The sequence below is a fragment of the Symphodus melops genome (assembly GCF_947650265.1).
Source record: "Symphodus melops genome assembly, chromosome: 13".
NCBI classification, from domain to species: Eukaryota; Metazoa; Chordata; class Actinopteri; order Labriformes; family Labridae; genus Symphodus; species Symphodus melops.
The window spans coordinates 21,660,617-21,683,917 of record NC_136703.1 but is presented as its reverse complement, the minus strand read 5'-3'; the positions used below and the strand labels follow the sequence as shown (position 1 = coordinate 21,683,917).

Here is a 23,301-nt window from a genome sequence, read left to right as displayed (position 1 = left end):
TAATTAGCGTTTTTGAACTCCATTAGAAAAGGAATAAAAACAAGTTTTCATTAAAATGCCAGTGATATTTGGACATGTACAGTTTTTTAATTTAGCACCGGAGACAGTGACCGAAGACTTGCTTGCTTGCTTATTTTCAGTGGAAGTTAGTGGTGACACAGCACTGTCAATCCGTATTCCCTATGATTAAAACATGCCCCGGATCCTGTTAGAAGATGAATAATGCAAGAGAATTGTGCTTGTGTAATGAATAAATGGCAAATAATCCCACCACAATTAAGTCCCTTACATACAGTATGCAAACCAGCCATTCTTCTTCCACTAGAGTGTCCAGCAGAGCTAAATTCGGGGTAGCCTTGTACATGGTGTTTTAAGAGGAGGCATCTGATTTATTTAGATTTATTGTAAAACAAACCAACCTTTAAGGCATTATTAAAGTGAATAAATATTACATTTTGTTTAATTGAGGAATGTAAGGTTTGTTTTTAAACCTCAGAACCACTTCAAATATCCTGTTGCCAAGGATCTGTCTTCAGAGGTTGGTGTAAGTTTGACTGTGAAATAAGAACAATCCAACATCCTCCCTCCACTGCACTTTTTAAAAGTAGGTCTTTTTTTTTGACCAACCGGTTGGTTCGCGTGGTATCATAATTTTTAGCAGTCCAACATACCTAAGAGGGCAGTCCTTTTGGCATTTTACAACCTGATTAAAAGTTATGTAGAAAAACACATTTTTATTATTTTTATTATCAAAATGCCAGTTTTATTATTTAACAAAAACAAAAAAACCCCACAAAAAAACATCCTGTTGCAGAATCAGTTTATTTCAAACTCGGAAATGTTAGACATGCATTACTGTGATTCACATTTAAATATTTCAGCATTTATCCAGTAACCCCGTCGTTACTCACAAGAAAAACTAAAAGATAAACAAAAGATCTTCATGACAAACTGAAATCTTTAATTTGACATGAACATTTAATATTTTATTATTTATATATTTTCAACTTATTGAAATGAATGACCTTGACTTATGTTTGATTTGTCCACATACGGACTCTTCGTCATCTATCATTATGAAACTATTTGAAGAAAGGTACTTGTGTTGTAAATTGTTTTCTGTCTCTTTGCACACGTTTACTGCAGATTGTGGCCTGTGATTTTCCCTGTAATAACCTACATTTATTATAATGAATGTTAATATCACCTACGAACTGTCAAAGCACGAGCAAACTTAAGGCTAAAACCCTGTGAAGATTGTAGAGGACACGCTGGAGCGCCGAGCAGCTGCAAGCTGTTTGGATAGACTCACTTATGATAATATCTGCATCGAACACAATCATTAACCACCTGGACTGAGGGAAATGCTTCCTCTCCTGATGAGATTATACAACGGCTGAGTCTGAAAGTTGTTAGAAAAAAAAATCTGATCTGAACATCTTAGAAATGATGTGGATTCATGTCGGGCTGAATATAAATCCACCTTTTCTCCATGTCACTCTGGAAAGCAAAAAAAAAAAAGAAGCTAAATAATGAAGTAAATGTTAAAGTGCTTCTTCTCTTTTTAATTGTCCACTCTCATACAGTGCACTGGAACCTCTTAAGCTCTCCTGCGGCATCCTCTTTCTTTGGCTCTGTGGGTGTTGATGTCCAAAGCCCAGGCAGTTTTCTTTACACGCAGCTACAACAAAGCTTGATTTAGCGAAGAGGGAGGGCAGCTGTGGTTGATATATGTGTGTTTTGCTTCATAGGTGAGAAGAATGATGAATGGATGGAAGTCCACAGTCACCATAATGGTACTCTTGTGTACCATGGCAGTGGGAAAGAGGAAGGGGGTGTACTTGAGAGAATAAAAGTCAGCCTCTTCAATCAGGACTAGCTGAAAGAATTCTTGACAATATATCCTTGTTGTGCTTTCATGATAAGCCTTTTGCTGGTGGGGTTGGTTGGGGGGGGGGGAGTATGAGAACTGAGGGTTGAAGGGTGTCAGGGGGGCATCAAATGAGCCGTCAGTGAGGGATTTATTTAGTGAAGAACTAAAGGAATAAAAATCTGTTTACCTGACCACAAATAGCTTAAATAAAGTAGGCTGCTGTGGGTGAAAGTCACAGAGGGGTTTGGTTTCCATTCCCCAACAAGACTCTGTTAATGGAGGAGCCTTTGAAGCAAAGCAACATGGGTACTTTCAAGTGTTCTTTCTTGAACCTTCACATGTGACATGCAAGCAACATGTACGCTAACACGCTGTTGTATTTAAACTGAAAGCGAGTATGTTAATGTTTAGGAGCTTGTGCAGGGGCATTTCCAAGGGGGGGTGGTCTCGGGTGACCTTGGCCTCCTCATGGAATTGTATTTTCCGATTGGCCAGCCCATGTGCCACCCTCAAACCCTGTACCATGTTTGGCTAGTCTGTCCCGGTCAGAGACAGGACTTTTATTCAAACTGTAAATGTGTATTGGTATGAGTAATTATATTGAAAACAATCACTGGATTGGGCTCCTTCCTACTTTGAGCATTTTATATGCTTATGTATTTTGTCCATACTTCTGCATCAGTGTCTTCCTTTAAGTGTTAGTATGGAATATTGTGTTCTTTTTTTAAATATAAAAACCTGTACACAGAAACCTAACATCTGTATGTTACCTTAATGTTAAAGGTGCTCTATGTCTATTTGCTGGTGAATTTTGAAAGTTGGAAAAACGGAAACAATTCTATTCTATATTGAACTAAATACACAAAAGGAAAAAAAGGGTCCCTGGAAGACTGTTTGGAGCTAAAAAGCTACCAGGAGAGTTACAGCTTCACTGTTGTGGACCCACCACCTAAACTTCTCGTGCAGCATTTTATCTTCAGGCTGTGTCCCAGGGACCAACGTTTCCTCCGAGAACAGTTTGTGTATAGAGTTTTGATCGTATGCCACAGAATCTGTACGTTTCTCCAATTTTCACATTTCTCAACCAAAACTCCATAGTGCACCTTTAAAGTAAAAAAAAAAAAAAGTGCAGGCACGAATGGTAAAGAAATGCTATTCTGACAAGTGTGTGTGAACAGTTCAGACTTCATTACACCCCTCTGAAAGTCAGTGCCCCTGTAAGGCCACCCAGAATTGAAAAATCAGAGCACCTCCCTGGCTTTGTATGTGATTTTCCAATCCCCCTTTCCTGTCTGTGTGTTTGCACTTGTCCTGTCAGGTCATTTGTAGTTGCAGCTATAAATCCCCCCCCCCCCCCCCCAAGTCCTCCGCTCCTGTTGTGCTCTCATTTACTGATATACTCGGTCTGCCATTAGTCTATGTGCCTACTCTGCATGTTGGAGAGAAATATTGACATTGCGCCGCTCACAGCTTCTGAACATAAGCCTTGCTTTTACATATCAGGTGTCAAACATAAAGGGTAAATTCATCAACGTATTCACACTTCAGTGATGTAGCAATTGTGCTCCCCCTTGGAAGTAGATTGGGAAAGGAGGCACTTAGAGGGAGAGAACAGAGCGAGGTGCTGGAGCTGACCCAGCCATTTTGATGCATATGTTGCACTGAAATATTGACCAGCTCTTTAGTCTGACTCCCCCTGGACTGGGGTAATTGTCTGTCTGTGTTTCTATTGTTTAAACTAACTGCTTTTTGCCATTCTCCCTCCTCAAATGGAAACCTCGGCTGAACAATGATGGAAGACAGATGTATCCACACTGATCAGAGAGGTTAGCCTCAGAAATCAATCTACTTAGATTTAACATTGTACATTCTCTAGAGCTAAATTACATTTGACCGCAAATCTATTTAGATTTCATGTGAAGTTTTTCTCTTTTCTTTTAAGTTGGGGAAGTCCACTTTGGTGAAACCAGAAAGTGTAAGCTACACTTTCCAATATATAATTGAAAAAACTCCTCACCCTCTTCTTCTTTAAGGCCTCACAGAACAGAAAAGCGGCACAGAGCGGTAAACTATCCTTCTGCCTTATTCTTGTATGATTATGTTCAGAACTGATTTAAAGTGTTTAGTTTAGTTGAGAATATAAAAATAGATATCCTCCAAATACATTTCACCAGCATTAAGCAACTTTAGACAAATTGTTCAGTGTTTTGAGTTTTCTCCCTATGCGCTTCCTTGCTGAGAGATATATGAGAAAATCACAAACCTCAAGTCTGTATGCCTAATATGAAGCTACAGCCTGTTTCCAGCATGAAGACTGGAAACAGGGGGGAACAGCTAACCTGGCTCTGGCTGCAGGTAACAACATCTGCCTACCAGCACCTCTGGAGCTCACTAATTAACATGTCATATATCATTTGTTCAAAACGCGTACGAAAACTGAAGTGCAAAAAGCGATGACGCCAGGCTGAGGAGAATATAGTTTGCTGTGCACAGCAGTATACAACTTCAGGTTCTGTGTTCTCAGTTCATTTTCAATTTCCTTGCACTGGAGATGATGCTTCAACTGATGTGGAAGGGATATAATTAATGTCACCTATTGACCGCGCTGTTCTATAACTGAACAGCGCTCTGAGAAAGTGCGGCACAGAATCTAGATCACCAAGAAAGTTTACACTCAAAACACACAAAATAAGTCATCCATGTGTTCATGATCTCAACGGAAATGACATTATAAATATGTATAATAATATCTGGCGTTAGATGTTTTGCAAAGCAGTGAACGGTTTGTTGATATGTAATCAACATTTTACTGAACAAAAGCCTCTGGGAGATGCTGTTTTTCAGACGGACTAAATTTAGATGTTCTTATGATTTGTTTATCCTCAGGTGAACGAGCGTGTGCGGCTAGAGTATCGAAAAAATAGTCATCAAAAATACAGTTTGCATGATAAACTAATCCAAGAATAGATTACAGACAGCAAACACAATTAAACATGTTTTCTGTGACAATCATCTAAAAACATGAACTCCCAGGCTAACAGTAGTCCAGATTAAATCCAAATAAGCAGGCATTTCTTGCTCCAGCAGCAGCAATACCTTTTGCACTACAATCAATTCCAGCACAACAATGTAATTATAATCTGGATTTAACAGAACATTGTAGGGGACTAAGGAAGTCAGGCACAAGAGACCTAAGTACAAATCTCTATTTTAAACCCAAACTTTAATGTCCTTGGGAAATAAACCACTTTAACTTGTGTGTGACTGTATTTAATAGGAGAAGAAAATAAACAGACTAATTCTCATCTTGGCTTCTTATAAAACTGGAAGAGGATAAATTGATGCACTCATTGTGCACTGACTTGCACAGACAATAAGACACAAAGAGGAACCCCTCATGGCTCACTTTGCATTAAAGAAGCGCAAATAACGGAGTTTAGACACGATACTTAACTGAAGGTGTGACGCTGAAATGTGCTTTAGATAGAGTCTCAAACATAACTGTCCCTATTTGTTTCTCTTTTGCAAGAGGAGAGCTGTTTAAGGACAGAGTTAAAACGAATCGATAGTCACGATAACAACGGAAAATCCTCATTTACAACTCATGATAAATAAATGTTTCACAGAGAAACTACAAGATAATATATGTCTTAATCATTATGTCAAACATTGTGCCGCTTAGCTGAAGCATCCTTGTCTCAGCTTTCCATTTTTTTCTTCTTTGAAATAGGAAAAATATATTGCACCTCAAATACTTTCCTAAACACTTCACATTAGTACAAGTACTACAATCTATCAAGTCTTTAGACTGAAACATCATGAATATGGCCGCTTCTATTGTATAACAGTCAAAAAGCTTTGAGTTCAGAAGGAAAACTTTACTTCCTCTTGAGTAAGATCTGATCTTATTATCAATACATCAGATTCTTTTTATGCGAGTGTTTTAGCAGAATTCATTCCCCACTTGGTTCGTCCTTGGCTCATGCTTAACTCTTCCTTCAGGTTTCATGAAAATCACACAAGTCGTTAGTGCGTAGTCTTGCCGACCCACAGACAAACTACTCCAACAAAATGTAACCTTGGTAAAGATATTGAGGTCTTTAAGCGTAACTCAACCATTCCCACATGTTGTATTTGTTTAGGCCATGTTCACTTTAACACGCTCGCCTCAAAGGGCTCTACGATCCATACACTTAACGTCAACCTCTGGCTTTAGACCTTTGATGCTGATGAGGTAGAGTCTCCCATGGGTATGTGGCCGGTTTCAATCTGTCTCTTCTATTTTGTGTCTTATTGATGTCGATTGACGACTCTTCAAAATGCATCTAATATCATTCACTTTCATATATGATGCTGCAATCAATGCTGCTGTTTTAAAACCTGTCCTAATATACATGAACACTCTTGTTTCTCCCCCCCCCCACACATGTAGGTATTAAAACCTGCTCTGAAAGCAGACATTTTCAATTTGTAAATGCAAAATATGGCATTACGGATCTTTTGATGACTTGCATCTAATTTTGAATTAGCATATCCCAGTGAAGTGTACTCCAATTTGTCTTTGATGATTGGTTCGCCCGTAATAGATGGGGGGGATTGCCTGTGCTCCCCACTGCCCTGTGTCTCTCTCCCCCTCTCTCTTCTTCCCTCTGCTGGAGAGGCACACAGAATCTTTGAAATGTGCTTTACCCATCAGAGCAGTGAGAAAGCACTAATATTTTACTGACCTGAAATGAAAGGGATTAGGTGCAAAAACCTTCTCCAAAAGGCTATCTCGACTTACAGGTGATGCTTTGTTTGTTTCTTTTTTTCTTTCTCCTTTAAAAAGAGAAGTCTTGGATATAATCAAAAGACGTATCCCGAAGCGTAAAGCTTTGGGCTTTGAAGCTTTTCGAATGTTTTGTTGGGAGAAGCGAGATGCTGGAACAGCATGTCTGCATGCGGCGCATCCATGAATCCCTGTCATCAGCCCGCTCCTTTCTCCTCACTTTTGAAAAATCTGGCTTTTAGCACCGGGCAGATGAAAATGCCAGATAATTAATGAGGAGAGTACAGAGACGAGACAAATTGGACCTTTTCAATTTCACAGAAAAAGCTGCAAGGATGGCTTTTGTTTATTGATGGTCAAAGTGGCGCAAAAAAAACCTTGCAATTATTTGCACAACAAAAAAACCCAGAATCTGTTCTGCAGTTGAGAAAAGTAAGAACTAATAAAGATTATTTCCTCCAGAAATGTCTGCTTGTTTGGTTCACGACTATTATTATCTAATACCTGTTAGATCTTCAGCCTATTCCCACCCGGGCAGCTTTCTGCCCCACAATGATCAGACGATTAATAACGGGTGGAGAACACTGACAGGACTAACGTTCACGCCGAGCGTGGTCACAGTGGTCGCCTCGACCGAACAGCACTTGTTGTTTTTGTTTTTTGAGTGTTTTCATGCCTTTCCTGACACATATAGATTACAATGAGGTTACATTTTCCTTTGCACGCTTTATCTCAGGTAGTGGAACTAATTCGCACACAGATGCAGAAGCAAGTGTCTCCAAAAAAAAACTCCTTGGGCTTTTATCTATATGTCATAACACTGCAGACGAATCTTAAAACGATTTCTCTCAGAGTTGTGCATGATCTTATTGAAGTGCGAGACACTAATAAAACCAAGGTTGTTTCCAGAGGTACTTCCCGTCTTGTTTCAATGCCGATATGTTGCCTTAGGGCCTAATGTGTAGCGAGCGTTGTCTTACATCTATTGCTGTTTGGTTTTCATGCTCAGGCCGAGTCGAGGGCCTGCTAACATGCTTCCTCTTTGTAAAACCATCCATATTGTGTCTTCTTTGCTGCTAAATGTGACATCTGGCCCTTTAGATGCCCCTCAGTGAGTTTTGAGGTTTAAGTTTTAATAGTTGAGAAGTACAGTTTCTTGGGCTTCAATTAAAAAATGAGTCAGCGGCCTATTATACTGAAGATGAGATGGTGTTTTAGTGGGTTTTTTTATTGGGCTCAACTGTAAAATTTGCAGTTATGTGTTATTACATCTTTTGTATGCAGGCATTTAACAAGGTATGGACAGTGTCTTTCCTTTAGCAGTGTCGGGACCTTGATTTGTCTGACTGTTCTCACACTCTGAGTGTTTATAGCGCACAGTGTGCAACGCATCAACAAAGTTTGAAAAGGAAAAGTGCACATTTAGAGAGACGGACGATTTACGTGGAAAAGCCTCACAGCAGCACATTTGAGTCATCTGAAAGAAGATTGTTCTCCTGTTACTTATCCCCTTCATAAACACAATCAGATAAATACAAGTAAAGCATCGAGGCGACGTTAAAATAGATGAATCCTCCCTGCTTCAGCTGCACAGGCATGTGTGTAGTTTTTCTCTATTTGGCAAAGACAAATGCCTTTGTTGTCTGCTGTGTGCTGGAGCCTCACACACTGTTTTCTCGGCTACTATAGGATCCCTTTTTCTTAAAGTTGAACAAAAAAATCAAACACTCTTTGTTTTACTGTTGTGTACACTGTGTGTGTGTGTGTGTGTGTGTGTGTAAGCTTACAGTTTGCGCTGTGTGTCAGTGCAGGAGTGTGGGGGGGGGGGGGCGCATGAAAGCAGCAAGCATAAAGTGTGAGTGATGCGTTAGCATTGCATTGGTGTCTTGCTAAGTTCACCTAATTTTGCTGAGAGGTTTTTGAAATGAGCAAACACTTAATTTATGGTCTCGCCGCTGTAATAGGATGATAAAAAGATGCCTTGTATTGTTTTAAAGGGCTGGAATAAGTGTGTCTGTGATTCACCAAAGCCTGAAATAGCCCACCACCACTTAAGGAAACTGAGCATCTCTGGTTTGTGAATCAGTGCTTACTCCAGCATTGTGTCACATTAATGTTTGAGTGCTACATATTGTCAAGTAGATGTAAGACTTTTAACAGCACTTACAGTGAAGTGTACTTACATCAACTCCTTGTTTATTTCTTCCAGAGACATCCATGCAGACGCCATAACGGTTTCCATGTTTATATTGAACTTGACCACTGACCCTGACCTCCTGCATAAGCTTGGTAATCATTTCATTTTTTATTTGATACATTATGATTGATTTCAACCTTTTGCCATCATCTCTCATTATCCTCTGTTACGTCTGTTTCGTTCTACTTGGTTCTCTCTTTCTCCTCTTTTCTTCCTTTATGTTGTAATTGACATCACATCTGTTTGATTCTCTTCATTTATTTGTGTCCTATTTTATTTTTCACTCTCGTGTCTCTCTTTGCTCTGTTACTTCCACTGTCCTTGAGCTATTAGCATAACGCAAATAAATTGTCAATTGTGTTTTCCGACGTCTTTTAATTTCATTTTTATCTTCTCTCATTTCATTTCATCATCTTTATATGATAAATCATCCAACCATATTGTCATTGATTTCTTTTTTTCTCTATTACCAAGGATTACAACTCCCTTTCTTTTACATTGTGCGCTGCAGTAAGTCTCTGTTACTGGCTCCATGTGTGTGGGTGGAGGTAATGTTTGAAAGTGACAACACAAGGAAACTTAAGACAGCGGGTGGAAATATGGCACGGCACTGTATTGCAGTATTGCATCTCCTGTGTGTATTATGCTATTATTTCCTGAAATATCAACAGAACGCCCACCAGGCAGAGGATCCCGACAGGAATTCATCCTTTTCTCATTTTTTTTTTTTTGGGGGGGGGGGCTGATTCTGGATTAGACTAAAGCAGTAGGCCAGTGGGCCCGTGGAGTGGCAGGGCTGGGGCGAGACGTTAGGGGAGCTGGCAGCAGGAGGGAGAAGGGAGTCACAAGGTTGCAACCCAGAGCAGTAGACTTGCTTGTCTCAGCAGAGTAAACATCACCCCTCGTCTGCACACAGTAATGACTAACAGAGGAGGACGTGCACAGAAACACTATCGCGACTGCTGCCTTGTCCTGCCAGACCCCACGCATGCCATTCCTATCATCTCCCAGCTTTAGCATTTCTTAAAAAACAAGCAGGAAGCTGCCGCCGTGTGCACTAATGCTGGCACAGGAATTTGTGAAAGGTGCCGCACTTCTTTTTACACATGCACTTGTTTGACTAAGGTGAGTAAGTGCTTCCTTCTTCAAAAACAAGATAGAGATTATTTTGCTTATAGAAGAACTCCGATGTTTATGTTCTTTTAATGGGATGTATTCCCACAAACATAGTGACCATTGCACACTCTGACTTATCAGACTCCATCAGGAGAAGACGAAATGCAGCATAACAACAGGAAACGATGAGTGATTGGGAGCATCTTGAGATCTGACCCCCAGTTGTTTGACTGATTTTCTTTTAATTGGTTGTCGTTTCCCACTTGACACCATCAAAGCTTCACGCTGGAGGTGAGCCAGATGAAATGGTTCTATAATACCATGATTATGATAAGACACACTCCGCCTTAGAATCATTTAAAAAATGTGATTGCAATCACAAACCGGGCACCACGTTATTGTCCTAATGTTAATGAAGAAATAGAAAAATACGGTATTAATTGCACACCAGCGTTCTTTTCTTACATATGCAATCATTTTACTCCTAAATGTAGAACAACATTCGGCATGTGTGACTGAAAACACACCAACAAAGAGCAGTTAAAATGTCAGTTATGAATTTATGAACCTCAGCGTATGGTTGTATCTGTAATTGTCTTCACTGCTACTCATAATATATTCAGCACCTCTTTCAGTGGAGTGGTGCAAATACACTACATCACAACCATCTGTTGTCTTAATGTTGACTTCAGCTGCAACTTCAATTTTATTGTGCCCAAAGGGAAACTTGTCTTATAATCCAGACAGACTCAAACACAAGATACATAAAACATGATTCACTACATTCACTACACGGCATATGACATCACTATGCAGAGCGTGTGCTGTCGCCCTCTACTTGACAAAGTTTCATATTTTAGTCATTTGAAAAGTAAAGATAAACCAGTCAAAGATACATTGAATAGTCCTGCAGCAAAAAAACAGCAAAATCCTCCTTAAAAAAGTGCCTGGAATAAAGCTCAAGCTATTTATGTCTACCCTATTTAAACAACATATATTTATATATACCCCTTTAACTATTGATTTAAGTAAATCATGAACAAAAGAAAGAAAAAACAAGACCTTTTTCCCGCACGACAACACTACAGTTGTGAGTAAAGCACAAAGTTTAGGCTGAAACCTCGCCCTGAGCAACCATTCAAAGTACTTCCAATTAAGAGCTCACTTTGCACTTCTGCACAAAGTAGAATATACAAACACAGACAAATTTCACTTGGGCTGCATTTTATTTATCCAGCAGATTTTACTGCAGAAACATTTGTTATACCCGGCTTAACAAAAGAATTGTGTTCTTTTTCTTGTAGTGGGGGCGAAAGAAAGTGAGTTTCTTTTGGAGCAGTGCATTTGTTTTCAGAGAGCCTGAAAATGTGTTATTGTAATCTACAGCAAGAAGGGCAGAAGTCAAGTTTAACAGTTGTTCGCAGATCAAGGATGTATCAAGGTGTATGAGAATGAATGTGTGTGTCAGGCTTGCATGCTGGATTCATCGGGCAGCTATATGAAAGGTAGGACTGGAAAAGGTTGAGGACTTAGTTGTTAAACAAAGAGCGACACAGCTCTGAAATTTGCATGGTGGGGAGAAGCTGATTCTTCCCGAGACTCGGTGAAGACGAGTGTTTGCTATGCCTGGTGATGTGCGAGACAGAGCGAGCAGAAGATTATTGTTAGCACACTGAGAAAAGATCATGAATTGCAATGATTCCCCAAAGCGCAGGCAGAAGATTTACCGAGACTCTGCCTTTACCCTCTCTATCTATGTGTGTCACTACAGAGTGCTGTCGGCAGATGATTTTAGGTCGAGGGGAGTTGATGGTGTCCCCCTGTGCACTGATTCAACATTTGATAATGAGGAAGAAATCCTATTTCGGTTGAAACCACAAGATGTGTTTGAGAAAGGAAATAACAGACAGCCAAGCCTGGCACACCATGCAACAAGCTACAGACAGGGAAAAAAAAAAAAACAGATGACGGTGAAAAAATTTCCTTCAGAGGTTGTTTAATATGTGTTAAGGCGTAGCTTGTGAGACCTCTCAGCTCCAGTAATTTCAGCACATCAAAGACATGCCTCCTCCCAGAGCTGCTGTAGTCTTAAGAAGAGCTCATCATATCCAATCACACATTCACCCAAGGATCTTGTGAAGAATACCCCCAACCCTGTAATTCTGTTCATTAAAAGCCGACTAATGCGGGTTGGTCAACACTGCGAATCAGCTGCGTAAAGTGCGGGGACGATTGCAGCTGGTCGTCCTCGTCCCTCGCCGACCTGTTTTGTTAACTCCACTGCTGTATTTCACTGCCTGATTAGATGTCACTCAATTAAAAGCGCATTTCTGCCTGGAGAGCGGCCTCCCTCGTTGCCATGGAGGCTGAGAGAAAGGTAGCAGAGCCGCACGTAGTGTGTGTCCCAGAGCACCATAATGAAATATCCACGCTGTTACTGCAGAAATACACACAGCCAAAACTTTCACACCCAATCAATGAGAGCTGTGAGGCTGACTTTTTTTTTTTTTTTTTTTCTCTCTCAACATTGAAAAATTAAAAAGGATGTGCCAAGGAAGTCACAGAGGACTCACACGTTTTATAGTCAGCTATGAGAAGCACTAGGATTAATAGACCTCTCCTAATACGCCTCGCATTGGTGGTCCCTGAACACCCTGATCAGGTAAGGCCCAGCGAAGCAAAGATCATTTATAAGTGGTTCATTATTTTACCTTCAGATTCCTCTGTCTGGCATTGATTTAATAAACACTGATGTATCTCCTTGTAGAAGAGAAGTGCCATTTTTCATTTCCCAGATTTGCTATCTTTGTTATCGCAGTTATCTGTCGAGCGCTGGCATTTCAGCGGTAATACGCTCCCCCAATCTCAGCTGCGTTTGGGAAGTGGCACAGGAAAAGACTGCAATTCTTCTCCGGCAGATATTCCTTTAGATGTTTACTGAACGATTCTTTTTAAAGAAAATGTTGTCTTTTATCTCTGTGACTCGACGCTTGAGCATCCAGACAGCGCTTTGTAAATGAACAGTTTGTTTAATAAAGTTCCTCCAAAGTGCTCTGATAAAGTGGTCTGATTATCTCTGAGAGGATTCAACAACGTGTGACATCAACAGTGAGGTACAATAATTAATGATCTATCAATGTGTTCCCATGATTAATGTATTTGTTTTTGCAGTTTGATGGAGCCATAAACTGTGCGAAAACAGACAATGAGCTTTGCCATCTCGTATTCCCTGTGGTGAACAGAAGCAGCAGCACTACAAAAAGAGAAGTGATGAAAAGAGGAGGAAAAAAAAAAAGACTCTTATTATTAAGGTTAACTGTCAGTAAGGGCTCAAGCTCCTGCCCTCTGCGTGTTTCTGTAACTGAGAAGCTTGTTGTGTTTTCCTGCTCAAAGTATTCTCCTGTGAAGTGTTAAAAGCAGTTTGTGGTCAGATTAGGCGAGTTCGGCCGGCACATCAAATCAAGATGAAAATGAAATGGAATGATCAATTTAGCCTGCATTAATCCCTCCCTCTCCAGCGGCTCGCTATCGATTTTCTTGTTCGCCTTCCTTGATAACAAGAATCATTTAAAGGTCACATTTTGATGTCTGTCAAAAAGAAAACATTCTTAATGCACTATGAGTGGCCTTTGAAGCTTACGAGTGTCAGAAAGCGCCGACTGAATCCTGGCACCTCAGACAGATTATGGAGAAAAACACGGCTAAATTGCCTAAGATGTTGTGGTTAGACGCTTTGATACCGCTCTTACTGAACTAATAAAATCCTTTTTAGATATATAATTCTTTCCAATAACCCTCCTCTCTTGCAATGATATGAATTTCCCTTTAAGGTAATAATTATGATGTATACCCAAATTATTTCCAACCAAGCATACATTTTTAATTCATCAGAGGACTGCAGACTTTGCAGAAACTCACTGGTGATACATGGGCTTAAAATAGCTTGATGCATGCTATCCTGATAGACTTAAAAAAATATTGCTAATGAGAATGCCAGGCCTTCGATGAGCTATGCTTTAACTCACAAGACACCAATATTCAGCTGTACTTTTATCTCCCGCGCCGCAGATAGATAGATGGTGTTTTTACTCTCTACTGAATGTCAGTGTGAGGCTGCAGAACTAGAGGGTGCACATATGCCGCCGAATGAATACAATAACTGTTCAGAGATCAGCAGTTTCCACGGTTTTTCACAAACATCCAGCGCTGACCTTTACTTGCTCCAGCTGCAGGATATAGAGCCGTGCATCATGGGCCACCGCCTCAGGCACTTAGAATTCTGGGAGGGAGATGTCTTCAGGGAAAGTCTGATCAAACAGAAAGCATGCACAGCTATCAAAGCATCTGCACTTCTGTTTGTACAGTTTTGTATAAAAGCCAACAATTATAGTCAATCCATTGAGACAATCTTTATTTAGTGTAAAAGTACATATCACACATGAGATGGAAGAGGAAACATTTGAAAACTAATGTCACTTTAAACTGCTGCAAGGTAAACATACTTTATTAAGTCTATTCTCTCTTTCTAATGGGTAAAATGTATTTCCTAAGAGTGGCACAAGCCTGTGTGGGTGTGTGATCAACACATTCTTCTGTTGATTACCAGAGGCAATACTGTTGCAGCTCAAACTGCAAAAGAGGATTAGCCAGAACATTAATACAATGCATATTAGCAGGTGACTCACAGGTTATAGGAAGACATTTTCTAGCAGGTGGAGTCGGTGCAGGCTTCAGTAATGGCCAATCACACCAGCTTCTCTCACCTCCATTAAAATCAGCAGACAGTTTAATGGGCAGGGAGGGGCCAGAAGGGCTCGTCTGAGGAGAAATAGTCCTTCTGTGGAGGTGCAGAGACTACACGGCAAATACAAATATATTTTCCAGGGCAAACTGTGCCATCAGTTCACAATGAAATACAGTCTGATGCAGATCTATGTAAGAGGATGTTGTTTTTTTTTTTTACATAAACAGTTAATTGGTTATCCTGATTGATGAAATGATTAATTAGAGGTATTTCAGTTAATAATTTGCTCTATAAAAGGTGTAAATAGTGCTGCAGTTTTATTAGGAGATACTTTGATTTGTACATAACAAATGGGGGAATAAAATCCTCTCATTGAGAATCTGCCTCCAGAAAGAGTAACTTCTGTGGTTAGATAAAGGTCTTCCACTTTGAAAGGATTAAATATTTGGTAATAAAAGTCTTTGAATCAGCTTATTAGTTATTTGACATATTGGTTTAAACTTGGTCTGCTAAGTTTGGCGTGTGTACAATACTGTGCATAACATCCCGCAACATCCAGTCTTTTATATCACGGTGAATAAGCAAAGCACCACATACTCTTCTTCCAATCTTTGTGTACACCTCTGCCAATGAAATCACTAAAATTGCTGTCTGTTCTCATGTTTGTGATAAGACCTGGGGAAAAGGCGGACACAGTTTATTCAGAAAACAGCTCCGATGTTTCTTGGAGGAAAGAATGTCCTGTGCGAGGAAAAAAAAAGAGTTTGACTCTCTTACAGTTAAAGGAAAAACCAGCAGCATAATGGAGCTTTATGAACACGAGATAAATGCCCCTGGTTGAGTTGTGCGTGTTTTCGCTCTGCTACCTGTCTGAGCCTGTACTGGTTGTTGTAGTGGGGCCCCAAATGGATGCTGAGGAGAGCCGACTGAGTTTAGGGGAATAGGAGCAGCGAGCTCTTCCACTCACTGTTGCCTGGGTCAATATAAAACCTCATTACTGGAGGTGTCATAGAAAATTTGTGCACTTTCTGCTCCATCTAGCAGCAATTTTGCTGGATAAGCACTGCTCTCGTTTGGCCCGTTTTAAGCATTTTCACTAAAGAAAGGCTTGCAAACAGGAAGCCATCGCCTCCCCACGGGGGCCCCTGGCAGCCTAAATCCCCCCAGCGCAGCCTCTGCTCTGGTCGTGTTTGTGTGTGTGCATGCTTTGACACCCATTTTATAACTCTTCATCATGTCTATAGTTTGTGCAGGCTACATCTTTAGCAAAAGGCTTATGAAGTATGAAGCGTGACAGACATTTCCATCTTCCCCTGGCTGTGAATTTTGAACACATGCATCTTAAGTGTGGAAAGGTTTCCAACATATTACTAGACTGACATAATTAATCCCCAAGTAAGCTAGTGTTATGCTTGCTTTTAAGAAGTACAAGCCCTTGACTCAACAGTTTGATATCTTCCCCCTTTTTTCAAAACTCTGAAACATACATTTTTCTCCTCCCCAGTATGTCAAAAACATCTTGGGGGAAAAAATGCTGTTTCCTTTTTTTTCTCCTTTTTTTTCCATCACAAAACTGATGGGGAGATAGGCAGACTATTCACATGATGCTAAAATATTTTCTACCCCTTCATTTGGGCAAAATAGAAATTTATGAAAGCAAACAGAATGACGTGTTTATGAATATGGATGAGTGCCTTCTGGACAGACCTCTCAGCCAGTGCCACATTGGCCCCATCACCTCATGTCTGAACCTTGTAATTTCACAGAATAGGGGAAGAGAAACGGAATCAAAGGGAAATCACAAGGGATAGAAGAGCCGTTTGGCCATCCTGTAAAGTGTTTTATTATTTTGTGCAGCAGCAGTAGTGGATACAGGGGCTGAACACAATGTACACAACAAAGATCCTGAATAAAACATGATCAGATAAAAGCCAAACATGCAGAAAATACCAGAAAGGTCAGAAAGAACCCCAGCCATAATTATAGCAAGAGAATTTGCCAGAAATGCACTAATTAAACCACAGAAAAATCTCCAGTCTCGACCTCCCCCTTGTCCCTGCAGCTCTACTATAAGTCTGCATATTCATCACTGGGGCAGGAAGCATAGACTTGGCCGGTCAGTGTAGCTGTACAAACACACAAAAGGACTATCGTAGGTAGACACATTAAAAATAAACAAAACGACTAAGAAGAGGGCCAGGAGGAGGATACACGAACGGACGAAGGAGCAAAAAGTTGGGACTGCTCTGAAGGTTGAGCAGCTTCCTGCTGGAAGAAGGATCTGTACCAATCAGCGTCTTGAACTGAAGTTTAACAGGCGGCTTTTTTTTTCACACAGGGCTTTGTTGGCTCTCAGTAAGGGAAACAAGGGGTGGGCTGTGTCAATGTTAGTATCATAGGCAGCACCACGCAGGTTTAAGTTAAGTCCGGATCATGCTGCTTTCCACCTGCAGAGTGTGTGTGTGTGTGTGTGTGTGTGTGTGTGTGTGTGTGTGTGTGTGTGTGTGTGTGTGTGTGTGTGTGTGTGTGTGTGAGTGTGTGTGTGAGTGTGTGTGTGTGTGTGTGTGTGTGTGCAGGACTGGCTTTATCATGCTGTTCTCCTCCAGCAGTGTGTCTGCAGGTGTCTGTCTTGTTAGCACCGGATGACTGGTGATGATGTGAGTGATTCCCTCTTGACTTTGGGATTACAAAAGTACACACGATGCTGCCTGATGGGGGGAGAAAACACAAACAGCAAGCCTAACATATCCTAAAAACGACCTTTTAATAACATGATAAACACATTTATAAAGCGGCCTTTACAGCTGTTACAAGTTATTTCAGTTAGTTTTGTATCAGAGGTGTTTCTGTGATGGAACAAAATGTTTTCTTTTGTCACTGGCTTGACTTCACCTTACAGTCTGGTATGAGGGAGAATGTTTTACAGTTCCCAAGGATCCAGATGGCTAACTGTACACGACCTCCAGCACTGAATGATAAATGGCAAAAAAGCACATTTCATCCATCGCCCGGCTTACCTCTCGGCTGCACACTGCTATTCCTGCTGAAAGTGTGGCGAAAAGCACAGTTGGATGTACGTAAGCGGGGCTGTAGTGGAAAGGGTTTAATATAAAATCATCCTGTTCGAAAGCCATTCTGCTCAGAAGCTACCTGTGCTTTTGCTCTTCACAGGTGGGGTCTCAAAAACAACTGGCTGATCGGGCCGTCGAGGTAGATTGTGAGCACACAGGAAGATTTTTGCTGCATTTTTTCTCTTTCTGCTGTGCAGGAAAAGTCATCAGAAAGGATCTGATTTTAAGTCGCTGAGAGAGGAACAGGTGTATTCCCCTAACACATCTGTGCCATAAGCATTGTTCAAGGAATTTACAGTGTTAATTGTGTGTTATACCACACCCTATGGGGCGCCCCATAAAAGCAAGCCATCCAGTGAATTAGCTTGTACATATTACAACCCAGCCTGACTGCAGTATCCGAGTCTGGGGCTGTGTTTTTGTTGTTGTGTTCTGTTGTGTTGGGCTCTGTACTGGGAGTGGAGCCCTGGAGCTCACTGAGCCACATAACCGCCCCTGTCAAAGGAGGCCTGCTGGCTGGCTGGAGCCACCATAGAGAGTCTGTGGCCTTCTCAGTTAATCATAACGCCGACTCACTCTCGCCTGATTGTATTGGCGGCTCCAGGGATCTGCCATAATTGGATCCTTGTAAGTGGGATGGAGGAGCTAAACAACCAGATTGCTGTTTGTTTATACCTTTTCATATATTAGTAACGTGCCGAGACTTCTCAAGCAGTCTGGGACTTGTCTCACTGTTTGCCGCTCTAATTAGTAATTCATTCTTAACATATGCCTCAATTGTGGCCCTATCCAGCTATTTGTGATTAACTCCGCTTTAATTAGAGGCGCTCATGCAGACTTTGGCTCTACATAGACATGTAGCGGGCACTTGAAATACCGGCAGTACGCTGTGTGGGTTCATGTGACAGGGAGGTGCCCTTGATGGAAACTTTATCAGTTTGGAATTTAATATATTTTGGAAAAGCCAGAAAAAATAAATTCGATAAAGACAGTGCAGCTGGTATTTTGAGGACATAAATTGACAGATAAACCAAATAAACTAATGTGTATTTCTTCAAGTTACTGGCAGCAGCAAGCTGTAAAAAGTGCTGCAGCTCTTATGAAATGCTGGACTCTTGATGTTTTTTGTGAATCAACCGATGCAAAACATGGCTGGCAGCTGCTGAAGTGTGATACAACTGAGCTTATGCTTAATTTCAGTGCATGAAGATTCAAACGCGGTGTGAAATTGTCACTTCCAGTCCGCTTGATGTGTCGAGAATAAAATGATTTATTAACTAAAACATTACATCAACCCGTTTCAACAGATTCCAAATAACACCTGATGTGAATCTGTGATACACTGAATTATTTCTGAGTGAGTCCTTGACAGACATATAAGACACACACTGAGCCTAATCTAACAATTTCTCACCTCTCTAATACTTGTTGCCACCCAGTGCTTTGACAAGCTAACTTAATCAACGAGGATTACGCGTTTCATTTATCCGTTCCTTTGCAGTAATTACCTGACATATTTGCCAGACAGCCACCATGTCACCTTGGGGAGCATGTGTGTGAAGTATATGCTCAGGATCAGGACATTTAAAGTGTCTCAAATTGCAAACTATCCAGCTGCCCTCGTGAAATATAAGCTGTAACTTTGCAAAATGAATCAAAACGGTTTCCACATTAGAGCCAGTAATTAAAAGGCGACAGCTTTGCAGATTAACTGAGGAATGAGGTTTGTGGGGAATCTCACGCAGGGAAAGGGGCATTTAGTCACATGGCCCTCGAGTTCCCCCACAGATAAAGCTCATTTTCTCTAGCAGTGGGGTAGAAAGAGTGGAGAACACAGCCCATTTGGTTTTGGCCTCACATGGGGCCCACAGGGGTAGCCAGCATTTTATTTAAGGTCACAGGGAATAAATGGGATTCAGGCTGTGTCTGGCAGGTTGCAGTGGACAGAGCTCGGGCTGGGGCCTTCCACCCCTGCTGCCCCCAGGCTCCCTCTCCATCTCTTCTCGCAGGAGAGCGCCGCTCTTTCTCCTGCCTTCTATTTCACTGTCTAGAGCCCCGGCTAAATACCTCACAACTCTCCTACTTCCAATACCGGCACTGTGTCAGAGGGTAATAGCATGTTAAAATCCCCCTCAGGTTGTTCAAAAGGGCGAGTGCAGAAAAACGGATCCCAATAGAAAAGCTCTTAATTCCGTTTAGCTCAATAATGAGAAACAAAGGGAGGGAGAAACAGAGGGGAGGGCTTGCATTGTCAGATCTGCGCACATGAAACACAGGCACCCCATGCTAGACCACATCAGATGATCCTCTGTGGGGTGACACTTTAGCTTGAGCCACTCTGTCATAAAGCCCACAATAGCCTTTCAGGGGGAATGAGTGGCCATCACAGTTTAAGGGCTTTTCTCTCAGGTGGAGGCAACAAAAAGCAACAGAGATGGATCTGGCTGCCAGTCAAGCTTTTGTATCACTGACTGTCCTTTTGAAGGGGAAAAAATGAGAGGGTGGACTGCTGTCCCATCACAGCATGATTCAGAGTGAGAGGGATTGGAGCTCACGCTGAAGCCAAGCTGCTCTGCAGAGCTGTGAATATCTGAGTGGGCCATGTGTTGTGCTGAGGATAGTGTAGAGAGAGGAGGGAGTGAGGAAGCCCCCGCCAGCTTTACCATCAGACTGAGACATACTGTAGAAGTGCTAAACAGCCACTAACTACATCTCTCATGTCTGTCAAGTGCTCTGCCTAATCACTTCTCACCATCTCCAACTTGTTATCTCCTAATGTCTTATAAATGTCTTGAATGTGTGAAAAAAAACAACAACCTTAGAGTGCATTACAGTAGCATACGCGCGACTGAGGTAATTGATACACTGTGCTGTCTCAGTGTTGCAGATCCCACGCAAGCTGTTTCAAGATGTTCAGACTAAGAAACCCACAGATAAAAAAATCGAATAAAAGTCTCTCATAGTTTTTTATGTGTTTCTATTCAATATTATATTTTAGTGCCCACTTGAACAGTGAATACAAACTGCTGCTAATGCACAAACACAATACCCTAGACACAGACAGTTGCGACTGACATGGCCTTATTCCTTTCATTATAGTGTTGATAAAAACCTCCGCACTGGAGCGGCGCAGCAGTTTGACTTCGACTGCCAACATTTCAAAGAAACACCTGCATAAAAAGGCTTCATGAGTATACTTTTTGAACTCTATCAAGATCTGTTTTTCTTTTTTCAGAGAGTGAAGTTTTCAAAGCTAAATGCTTGGGGCATTTCATAAGTCATGTTGCATTTTCAAAGAGGATTTTCCATCGTGCAATATCTCGGATTACCAAGTCAAAGAGAGCTTGCTTATTGGATCATTGTCCTTCTTTATCGTCTTATAATTGGGGAACTAAGTAAAGAAAAGCTACGAGTCAAACAGTGTTGAACCAAAACGGATGTGAATGCAACCGATTTGCACTTCACATCATAGTGGTTGTCATATTTGAAGATCAATCTATTCCATTACAGAAACAGTCCCAAGTGTTGACACGACACTGAACTGTAAATGCATCTGTATTACTTGCTCTGCTGCTAGTGCTGATTTTGATTTCATAATCTTTTTTTCATTCCATTCCAGTCAAGCCAATGGACAGCCACTGCTTTGAATCAATTATTCAAGTGGAGCTTATTTTAATGCCTGGAAGGCCCCACCACCATCATTAATACCTTTGTTATAAAGGACAGTATGGCAGAAGACTGTTAATGCAAAATTTAGTTTAGAAATGCCAAAAAATAGCAAAACATGTCCATCATAGTTCCCAAGAGTCCGAGGTGACATTTCTAAAATGTCTTGTTTTGTTCGATAACAAACCTTACGTGTTTATTTACATACGATACAAACAAACATAAAACATTAAAGTTTGCAAGTTAAGATTATGGAACCAAACAGTGTTTTAAATTGTGTGGGAAAAATTAAAGAAAGATGAATTAATTGTCGAAATAAAAGCTAATAACCGTTTTTTTTTTTGTCTTCACAAGTACATACACTGTGTCAGAGTATCTTATTACCACCATGCCCACGCCACTATGCACATTAAAAATCCCCTACTGTTTTTTTTCCCCAAACATATGCATGGAAATTAGGCAGGAATGTGATTATGCAGATTGAGAGAGGAGCCATGGGTACCGAATGTCAGATGTCAGGTATGCATTTTCAGCCCCTTGTGGGATGGAGATGATTATCATGGTAATTATTCAGCATTTGAAACAATCCGTTTCCTGTGCGCAACACTGGGAAGCACATCTGTCCAGGGACCTGATGTTGGTGTTTGTCTGCCACCACAAACACGAATGTGTTAGTCAGGGATATAGGAGGAGACAGGGAGGCGAGGCTGGGGTAAAGTGATGAAGATAGTGCTATGTCTGCATTTCAAGTGTGATAAACTTGGTCGAGGGAGAAAGAGTTGCTGTACCTTGTGCCCAATTCACTCTCCTTTCTCCTTGCATTAAAGAGATTGGGCTGAAAGTGGAGCAGATATCAGTCATCTTTATCTCCCAGCTGGGGGAGGGCTGTCTCGGGCCAGGGCTCGCCTCGCTTTTATGGTTTTGACCCCTCTTTTTGTTTTCACACCAAGTTCTAGTGTGCATCCTTTTATGCACTCTGTATATTCTGAGGCCAGCTTTGTGGTTTAATATGCATGATGAATTTTATTCCTGTGATCATACCCATTACCCGTCGGACTGAACACCCCATTCCAAGACTGTGCTCCACTGACAGGGAAATGCCAGGCTATTGATAGCTCGCAGTAGAGCAAGAAGGCCTCCCCCATCCTGGTAGTCATTAACCCTGTGACTGGAGAATAACCCCAACACCTACACAAACGCACACATACACTCTCATCCGAACCCCTTTGTCATCCCTCTGACGTCCCTTTCAGTCCGGAGTTACTCTGCTGAGCACAAAGACATGGCTCAGTTCCCTTATGGATGCCTACTCACAAAACACACTTCACAAAACACTCTCGTACTCCACATGGACACCCATTAACTGCCAAGGACTTTGGTTAACTCTGTTGATAATAGATTTTCTACTCTTTTGGTAAAGTGATTTATCAGACTGCACTTTAGCTCATGACGTGTTGAGCTTGAGGGTTACGAGACACGCATCTGGAACTTTTCCTTTTGGAAAAACAAATACAAGGAATGTCTCATATACTGTCTGAATGCAAGAACAGTTGTCGGATGCTGCACCGGCTTATTGCAGATTCCATACTGTATTTGATAAACCCTCCGAAAATCAAACACTTCCCAAGAAACAAACTCTTCTCTGTTGCTTCTAAAACAGCAGCCAGAGTGATGAAGACCACGTTATTTTTTGCAGCAAGTGTATCCTGGAATAATTGCAGTCAACAGTCTAGTGAAGGCGTGAATAAAGTATTATTCTTGTGCCGAAACAGAACATCCAAAGAAACTGAGTACTATATGCTGCTAAAGGTAGCACAGCATGTATCATGTCTCAGCTTGTTAAGGTTATGGTGGCTTCAGGGTTCA

At 41.2% G+C, this 23,301-nt stretch overlaps 1 protein-coding gene across 1 annotated transcript in view; it reads left to right on the top strand.

The window, feature by feature from the left end:
• camta1a (calmodulin binding transcription activator 1a) overlaps positions 1-23,301 on the top strand; it is a 292,114-nt gene that overhangs the window by 43,049 nt on the left and 225,764 nt on the right. Inside the window, 2 exon segments of the mRNA XM_079360272.1 lie at positions 8,851-8,899; positions 8,902-8,930. Coding sequence (XP_079216398.1) covers positions 8,851-8,899; positions 8,902-8,930 — 78 coding nt within the window.